Here is a 9,927-nt window from a genome sequence, read left to right on the forward strand (position 1 = left end):
ATTATCAACTATCCCACGATTGCGATCGATTTGAAAAAAAAAAAAAAATTAGTGGGTTCTCTTGAACTACTAAAATGACCAGTGTACTGACTTTTCATTATTTTTTTTTTCACTTAGGAGTATTCCAGCTTAGGAGTGCAAATGAATCAAGCCGTTCGAGTCGGCCGAATAGAACTCAAGTTCAAAATATTAAGCTCGTTAGCTTGCGAGTCGAGTATATATATATATTTATTTTTTTATTCTTTATCTTAATAGTAAAATTACATATATATCCTTAATATTTTGTTATTTATTAAGAAAAAATATTATTTTTTTTAAAAAAAAATAAAAAATTTTTTTTATTTTTTTGAGCTCGAACTAATTGGCTCGAATCGAGTCGAGCTCGAGCTCAAGCTTCAAAATTGTCAGCTCGTCGAGCTCGAGCTTGAGTTCAAGTTCGATGAAATTAAGTTAAGGCTTGACTCGATTAGGTCAAAACTCGACTTGACTCGACTCGTTTGCAGCCCTATTCCAGCCTTTGGACAAGATTAATTCCCTAAAATTGTGTAGAGTCTTGCCCCAAGGATACACAACAATGTAGCACACTACCAAACTACGAAACTAATCGGATTACCCATGGGGGCTATATTGACTTTTAATCATGAACATACTTTTTGGGCATGAAATTGAAAATGGCAATAAATTGTGTGAATATGCAGTCTCAAACTTCTTAAAACGAGGAATTCCTAGTACGATGGCAAGAGAAAATTCCCATAAATGCAACTCAGTAAGAAAAATTAATGTCAGTACCAAAGGACAGAGGCCGTTTGTAATAAAACAGTGGTACATCATTTGCCATCTCTATTGCACTTAATCATGGAGAAACTTTCCTACCATTTCCTTCAGGGACTTTTGTTCTTGCTGTATTACGTTTCAGCTTCCTTAGCTATGACCACAACCAATATTACCACTGATCAAGATGCTCTTCTTGCGCTGAGAGCTCACATCACTGTACAGGACCCTCATCAAATCCTGTTAGAAAACTGGTCTGCTTCTTCCCCTGTATGTCAGTGGGCGGGAGTCACTTGCGGCTCTCGTCACCTGCGAGTAACTGCCTTGGATCTTTCCAATATGAATCTTAGTGGCATAATACCGCCGCAGCTGGGAAATATGTCATTTCTGGTTTCCCTTAATATGAGCAGAAATAATTTCCACGGAGAACTGCCGCATGAATTTGCTCGGTTACGCCGGTTGAGAGTGCTTGATTTAGATGTCAACAATCTCAATGGAGAGTTTCCCGAGTGGTTTGGTTCCATTCATCAACTTCGACTGTTATCTCTGAATAACAACAGTTTCACTGGCTTCATCTCACCTTCCTTGGCTAACGTTTCTACACTAGAAACGTTAAGTCTGTCATTCAATTATCTCCAGGGAAGTATTCCAACAGAGATTTTCAAAATTTCCTCGCTGAAATTGATTTTCTTCCAGGGTAATAGCTTTTCTGGTAGCGTTCCACATGATATGTGTCGCCATCTTCAGAGACTCAAGTGGATTGACCTGTCACGGAACAAGTTAAATGGTCAAATACCATCAAGCATATATAACTGTTCACAGCTTCAAGTGCTGCGCCTTTCTTGGAATTACTTCACTGGATTCATACCGAAAGAAATTGGCACTTTGAAGACACTTGAGCGGCTGTATCTATACAGGAACAGTTTAGAAGGTAACATCCTATTTCTGCATCAGCAAAATCATCTGAATTATTTTCCTCCTGATGAAAAAAATAAAAAACCACTAGTTTAAGTAAATGTCATAATAGGAGTTTTAAGGAGCAAACTCTTTGAAGGTATGAAACCTTTATGTTCCCTTCCAAATTTAGATGGAATATGTACATCTTTTTAACATCTGTATATGCTATACCTTTTTTCAGGTGAAATTCCAAAAGAGATGGGTAATTTAACTGTGCTGAAAACATTTGCCATTAGTTCCAACAGCATAACAGGTAGACTAGGCGACGATTGTCAAAATTGAAGAAAAAAATTATAATGAAGCAACTTTAGAAGCATTTAAAAGTCTTCATATAGAATTTTGTTGTGCTAATGATGGTAACACAATTTGGTAGGTGCAATACCCCAAGAGATCAGTAAGCTATGCAATTTGAAACAACTCGACTTGGAGGGGAATAACTTAACTGGTTTCATTCCCATGCAGATCTTTAATCTGTCACAGATAAGAATTCTCACTCTTGCAAAAAACGAACTTTCAGGTAATCTTCCATCAAGGATGGGTAATGGGCTTCCAAATTTGGAGGGGCTTTATCTCGGTATTAATTACTTTGGGGGACCAATACCAGACTCTATCTCAAATTGTTCTAAACTCAAGTTAATAGAAATTGCTTATAACAATTTCACTGGTCCTATTCCCCATTACTTTGGGGATCTAAGACTCCTCGAAATTCTAGCTCTAAATAACAACAACTTAATGAGTGAATACTCTTCATCTAATTCAGAGCTGAGCTGGATCAATTCCTTGGCAAATTGAAAACATTTGAGAACACTCGAAGTGGATGACAATCCACTTAATGGTTTTCTCCCAAATTCTATTGGCAATCTTTCAACTTCGCTTGAACTCATGTATGCAAGAAATTGCAACATATGGGGCAGCATTCCAGATGAAATTGGCAATTTGAGTAGCCTCATCACTTTAGAACTATGCTGTAATCAGCTAAGTGGGATGCTGCCAAATACCATAAAAAACTTGGAAAAGCTTCAACAGATAGATCTTCACGACAACAAGTTGAGCAAAACCTCCCTTGAGTATCTATGCGTTTGGCAAAACTTGGGTGGATTGTTTTTGGGAGAAAATCAAATTTCGGGATCTATTCCAGAGTGCATTGGAAATGTTACTTCTTTGAGATTTCTTTCTCTAGATTCCAACAAACTAAACTCTAGTCTGCCTATCACTGTATGGAACCTGAAAGACTTGTTGGTGCTTAACCTCTCCAGAAACTACCTGAGTGGAACTTTATCTCCTGAGATTAGGAACTTAAAGACAGCAATTTCTATTGATTTGTCAATCAATGAGATTTCAGGTGGTATTCCTAGCTCCATCGGAGATATGGTGAACTTGCAGAACCTTTTATTGGCATACAACAGATTGGAAGGATCAATTCCAGTGTCAATTGGCACGACTTTGAGCTTGGAATGGTTGGATCTTTCACACAATCATCTCACAGGTACGATTCCAATGTCATTGGAGAACCTTCGGTATCTTGTACACTTCAATGTCTCTTGCAACAATTTAAAAGGCGAAATACCATCCAAGGGCCCTTTTACAAACTTCACTGGAGAATCCTTCATTTCAAATGAAGCACTTTGTGGAGCACCTCGGTTCCACGTTCCCTCATGCCCAGGAATTTCTGGTGGTCAATTGAGAGCCAAAAAGCTGCGTCGGACTATATCTGTTGCCCTTGGAGCATTTATATCAGTTGCAGTTGCGATGTTCCTGGGATTCATTTATTTCAGACGCACAAAGAAAGAACAAGTTGCCAGTGAAGGAGTTCTACCGTCAGCAGCAACACAGGAAAGAATCTCGTATTATAAACTTTTGCAAGCAACTGACGGGTATGATGAGAGCAATCTGTTGGGCACAGGAAGTTTTGGATCAGTTTATAAAGGCACCCTTGATGATGGGAGGATTGTTGCTGTTAAAGTGTTTAAACTGCAACAAGAAGGAGCATTCAATAGTTTCGATGCAGAATGTGAAGTATTGCGTAGCCTTCGTCATCGAAACCTGACGAAAGTCATTAGCAGCTGCTCAAACGAAGACTTCAAAGCATTGGTGCTTGAGTTTATGCCTAATGGAAGTCTTGAGAAATGGTTGTATTCCCATAACTATTTTCTCGAAATCAAGCAGAGATTAGACATATTGATTGATGTGGCATGTGCACTACAATATCTCCACTACGGTTTTTCAACGCCAGTGGTTCATTGTGATGTGAAGCCCAGTAATGTGCTCCTAGATCAAGATATGGTTGCCCATGTGAGTGATTTTGGTGTTGCAAAGTTGCTGGGACATGAGGACAGCTTTACATACACCAAAACATTAGCCACACTTGGCTATCTTGCTCCAGGTAAAGCTTCTTCTTGGTATAACCACTTTGCTTTTTTACCTTGTAGTTATTCTTGGGGATCCCAAATTCCAAATCTTTGGATTACTTTTTTTTTTTCCTTGTAGAGTATGGACTGGAAGGACAAGTATCAACAAGATGCGATGTTTACAGTTTTGGAATCATGATTATCGAAGTCTTTACAAGAAAAAATCCCAGTGATGAAATGTTTGGCGAAATATTGAGCCTGAAGAGTTGGGTGAGTGATTCTACGCCGGATGGACTGGTTCATGTTGTTGATGTTAATCTGCTGAGGCCCAATGATGAACACCTCGATGAAAAGTTGGACTGCATTTCATCAATCATGAAAGTGGCTTTGAATTGCACAAGGGAATCTCCAAGGGAGAGAAGCAATATGCATGATGTTCTTGCAGATTTGAAGAAGATCAAACTTCAGCTACTGCCATGTTCAAATTAAAAGGAGGTCATTGTGTTTCCAAAATCACTAGCTCCCGTCAATGTTGTTAAAGTCGGATCGGATAGCGACTCGCCTAAACTATTGGGTTAGGGGTCAACTGGTCGGATCGATCAAACCGTTCTCAAATACCCGCTGATTTCAGCATGATGTTATAATTATTGTATATTTTTATAAATTTTAGAAATATTGAAATTAAGTTATTGGTTTTATTTCACCAATCATGAAAAATGTTCCAAAAATATTAGACTTGCAATCAAATATACACCTAATAAGTATATATAAAAATGTAAATTCATGGTTAAAATATGTATAAAAAACTAAATTAAAACAAATTAATGCAAGTTGGAATCACTGATGCTAAATTAATGAGATCATAGGGATGAAAATATCTTGATTTAGAGATCATTGAGTAAAATGAGTGATTTTGATATTTATACTAAATGGGTGACATTTTCTTATTCCTATTAATAAATGAAAGTGTTATAATTTAGGTAATTCAAATTATATTTGGGAAAAAGAAAAAAAGAAAAGTTTGAGAACCGAATCAACCAGTAGAATCGGATCATTGGTTTAGCCGATTTTTGATGATTTTGACTGGTTTTTTATCAAAACGATTGTATACTACAAACCAGTTCGGAAAGAATGCCTGTTTATGGTCAGACCGGTCGAACCGGCCGGTCCGATGCGGGTCTAACAACACTAGTTCCGGTGAGTCTAAGCTCCAGTCATATTATATACCATATCATCTACGATTAGGATAGATTTTATGTAGTTGTGTATGGTTATTGTACCTTTTTTTTTTATTAATTTAGTGTGCACTTTACAACTGAATCATATTTTTTATACATTGAATTGATGTGCACCAACAAAACTTATGCTTATAACACAATCATCTATTGATACACAAATTTATATAAGAAATATAATAACCACACAACGTACAAAAATTTCAACTGCACATGCCCCAGTCCTCTTATTGTATGAAAAGATATGCTATTTTTACCAACGCTAAATGAGTAATCATGCACGTTTTGGTTAACAACCATACAACAGTCGCACACTATCACTTTTATCAGATCAGTTGGAAATAAGCCAAATCTATTTAATAATGAGATATTTTTGAACTTTCAAATACCTTAAACTATGGGGCCGGGGCTAATGAGAACGATTTGTAAACGCTAAAGCCCAACATTTGTTTTGTGTGCAAGATGAATATACCACGTGTAGACAAGATTTCAATTGAAGCCCAAAATCTTGTGCCCTCTTCTGATGTCTGATCTATTTTTATCTCTTAGTTGAATGTTTGCTTTAATCTTCTCTATAGTTAACTAAATTTTTTTCATTAATTTTTTAAACTATTTTTGCAAGTAAACCCTTTACTGGAATTTACTTTTGAAAAGGAGGAAATACCAAATTACAAGACATACTATAAGACATAAGTCAAACAATGTATTGCATCACTATACGCCCACCACAACTTAAGAGTATGGTGAATTAGGTGGATCAAGATTTTTACAAATTTAAACAATTAACCTATTATGAATCAAACAAGGCAAAGATTAATTGAATTAAGCACAATAGCAAGGCAATGACACCTTATTAGGATGAACAAAAGAATTACTAGAGAAACAAGAGAGTAAAAGATCTCAATTTGGCTTGGATGTACTACTTGTAACTAAAGAATAAGAGGCCATTCACTTGACTAAGTTTTTCTTTTTTAAAACTTTTACCAGAGGGAAAAGGAAACTTACCCACTACTTTTCCTCTTTTGTTCATGAGTTACCATGATGAAATATTAAACTAATCGTGACATTAATATAATGGTTCAGTCAAATAATATTTCTTGAAGAGACGTAGTGTTCATGAAAATTTAAGACAAAGAAACGTATTTTTTAGTTCGCCTCATAAATCGTAAGTCAATCATGATCAATGACTACTAATTTTTAGTTCAATTCGGTGCCCCATTTTCACCAAACTGATTAAGCCCCACTAAAAGTTTGGATAACACAAAAACAGATTATGATACAAGTCAAATTATTTTGTTCATGAACAATTGAAATGTATTGATCAAGATTGGGTTCTAGTAATTTTTTATTTGGCACTTGATACCTCGGGTTGATCTTGCTGCCTCACATGGTAACATAAGCTTTGGATCGAGAACAATGACGAAGAGAATGAGGATGGGCACAGCAGCCCTTGGAGAAGAGATTATTGCCATTGTGGGCAGCAGAATTACCTAGCTGAAAGGGTGGTTTGGTATATTTAGCTGCACACTCATGAGCGCATATTTATAGGGTTTGGACACCATCAAATGATGCAAGTACCTAATCGTTTTTTTTTTTTTTTCCCGTAACTGCAACAATGCATTCGTGTTCACACTTTTGTAAGGTCCAAACTCCAAATTTTTATTCATTTAACAGACTTTCATGAAAATTCTTCTTGTCCAGTTATAGCCATGGGTGGCCTAATTGTTGACTACTATCTACGGATGTTATTATTGACTTGCATGTAAGAAAATATTTGGATTAAAAGCATTAAACCCCCTGAATTTTACTCTCAGTTGCACTTTACCGCCCTCAACTTAATAAATAGGCACTTTACTCTCCCTACTTTATGTTGTAGGACAAAAGTGCCCCTTCTATATTAACTATTATTTTATTTTTCCATTTTTATCCTTTTTCTACTTGTCCCTTATCTATGTATGTGTGTGTGTGTGTGTGTGTGTGTGCATAAATTTTCTCCTCTCTCTCATGTACTCAACTACTTTCTTTTCTTTGCTATTATGATCTATATATTAATTTTAATCTTTTTAAACTTAATCTTTGTTTATTTCTACCTTTTTTATTTTCTGTTATTGAAAGTAATAATGATCATAAAGTCTAATGTTACCTGTTTGGCACTTGAGTTTTTTGCCAAGTTTGTCTGCTACAAGTTTTTTAAAAACTTTAGCTACAGTAACCTCAAAAAATTTCTCAAAGTTTTTAAACTATACATTTCAAAATATTTAAAAAAAAACACACTTCAAAAATTTTTTAAAAAACTTCTATAGTAAGGTATAATAAAGTTTTAGACAAACACCCAAAAAACTCACTTGCCAAATGGGGATCTACATGCATAGACTATTTCATATATTGCTTGAACTAAATGAAACAAAGTTTATTGAAGTAACATGCTAGTGTACTATAAAAAGGAATGAGATGAATTGGATAATCAATACGTCTAAAGTTTAGAATAAAATAATTTTTAATAACAACCATAACAAATTCAAATTGTAATAACATTGCAGTCATTCAACTATACATGAAAAAAGTAAATAAAAATATTAGTCACCTTATTTTTTGGGATATACTTTAAATATTAAGTAATTTAAAGTTCTCATTACCTAAAAAAATTTAACGTTCTAGTTTGTTAATATCTTTTTAAATAGTTAAATTAATAGTAATATACACTTTTTAATTACAAAGAGCATATATTAGTGTTTTACGCTATACAATTTGTCCTGAAATTTCTAATAGTTTAAACAAAAAAAATTAATGAAATTATGAGTACAAGATAATTAAGATATTGTAATAAGCATACAAAATAGTAATATTAATAGGAAAGTGAAAGAAAACATTGAGTTTTGAGAAGTGGGAAAAAATAGTAAAACTGAGAAAATAAAAAATAAAAGAAAGTAGCGAAAAAGAAAAAAACAATGGAATGAATAAACAAAAATAAAATAAAATAGTAAGGGCACTTTTGTTGTAAAAAATCAAATAGGGTGGCAAAGTGCTTATTTTGTGAGTTTAGGGGGGCAAAGTGTAACCAAGGATAAAGTTCAGGGGGGTTTGCACATTTAACCCAAAATATTTTAATTGACTTTAAAGCACAAAAATCTTTTTGTCTTGCATATTTTCAGATGCACTCTTCCAGTCAGAACATCTTATGAAGAATCAACTCTCCTCATATTAGTATTCCAAACCACCCCCCCCCCCCCCCCGGCCCTTAAAAAAAATATATGTAAAAGATATCATGGGTGCATTTACAAAATAGTGGTAGTTCACAAGACGTTCTCATGCAATACCAATAAATATTTTTCCATAAGCAACTACTACTCAACTCATTATCTGTACACATATTTCTTATGCTTAATTGAGGCAAAAGTGGTGGCATGAAATAACACGACAAGATGAAAAAGAGCCAAGAAAGAAGAAAGCTACAAAATGGAAAAAGTACACGACATACAAGGCATGCATGACGCACAGTTGCCCATCTTTCTATTAGAGGTGGTGTTTCAGTGCAGAAAAAATTGACTTGGAGGGGACAAAAAGTGAAACTACATTACTAGTTGTTTTCTTTTTCACCAAAAAAAAAAAAAACAAAAAAAACAAAAAACCTGCTTGTTGTTTTGCAATTTATACCCTAGGCTGTGTCTTAAGATGAGAGTAAAAAAATGTCCTGACTTGTTAGTTAGTTCTTTTTTTCTTTTCTTTTTTTAAGTTGAGCCTTACAAGAGAGAACAGGAAATAGAGAGGGCATAAGAATTGATTTAGAGACCTCCTCGTGATCTGCTTAATGTTCCTGTCAGCTAAATTGGATTATAGGAACAGATGATTACTTTGATTTTTATATGTAGTAATATTATTTGTAATTATGTCCAGAATTATTAATTGAATTACGGAAAATTGTAGGTGGGGGCGCAATTCTAATGAACTCATGACGAGGTAGTAATCACTAATCAATAAACAATGACAGAGAGATAATCAATGAGACGATAATCAAAAGAATCTGCCGGCTACTTAGCAAAAGGTCATGTATTCCTGCCATCCGTTCCAAGTCAAATAATGAAGCTTCCTCGCATTTCAGCTAGCAGTTAACTACTTGGGACCAAATACTTGTTTCATTTGAATATACAGGTTCAACTCCCGTTTCAATTTTTTTGGACTCAGGAAGTTTTAAAATATTCTGCTTACGAATTTCTAGAAAATTTTCACCACTTTTTTTTTTGGGTTATCTTTTCTATAAAGAGACTTTGTATACAGTTTAAGGAATTAACTTGGAACTAGCATCTACAATTGAAAACTCTTTGTTCGTCTACAAGAAAAGGCAATTATTTCCATAATATCGTCGGGATGAAATGAACTTGAGGATCAATAACTAATAATTATCATGTGATGAAATCATATATATATATAATAAAGTCGTATTCTCATACTTATCCTTTCGCGTTTTCTCTTTCCTACGTGGCTTAATGAGACGGTAAGTAGTTTCCGACGTGGCTTGCTACTTTTTTGTTTGGATGTATATCAATTCTTATTTCCTATAAAAATTCTTAATATTATATGATTCTTATTTCCTACCCAAAAAAGGAACTAAAAAGTAA

At 34.6% G+C, this 9,927-nt stretch overlaps 2 protein-coding genes across 2 annotated transcripts; both read left to right on the forward strand.

Annotated features, from left to right (window-relative positions):
• The first annotated feature begins 855 nt into the window (after nt 1-855).
• Nucleotides 856-1,535, forward strand: LOC113771015 (probable LRR receptor-like serine/threonine-protein kinase At3g47570). Its single transcript, XM_027315646.1, has 2 exons — nt 856-1,414; nt 1,519-1,535. Exons 1-2 carry the CDS (start codon nt 856-858, stop codon nt 1,533-1,535), a joined length of 576 nt encoding a protein of 191 aa, XP_027171447.1.
• A 1,075-nt stretch (nt 1,536-2,610) lies between these two features.
• LOC113771016 (receptor kinase-like protein Xa21) lies at nt 2,611-4,565 on the forward strand. The gene is made up of 2 exons (XM_027315647.1): nt 2,611-4,111; nt 4,216-4,565. Exons 1-2 carry the CDS (start codon nt 2,611-2,613, stop codon nt 4,563-4,565), a joined length of 1,851 nt encoding a protein of 616 aa, XP_027171448.1.
• Nucleotides 4,566-9,927: the final 5,362 nt, after the last annotated feature.

The sequence above is a fragment of the Coffea eugenioides genome, chromosome 5, assembly GCF_003713205.1.
Source record: "Coffea eugenioides isolate CCC68of chromosome 5, Ceug_1.0, whole genome shotgun sequence".
Classification (NCBI taxonomy): domain Eukaryota; kingdom Viridiplantae; phylum Streptophyta; class Magnoliopsida; order Gentianales; family Rubiaceae; genus Coffea; species Coffea eugenioides.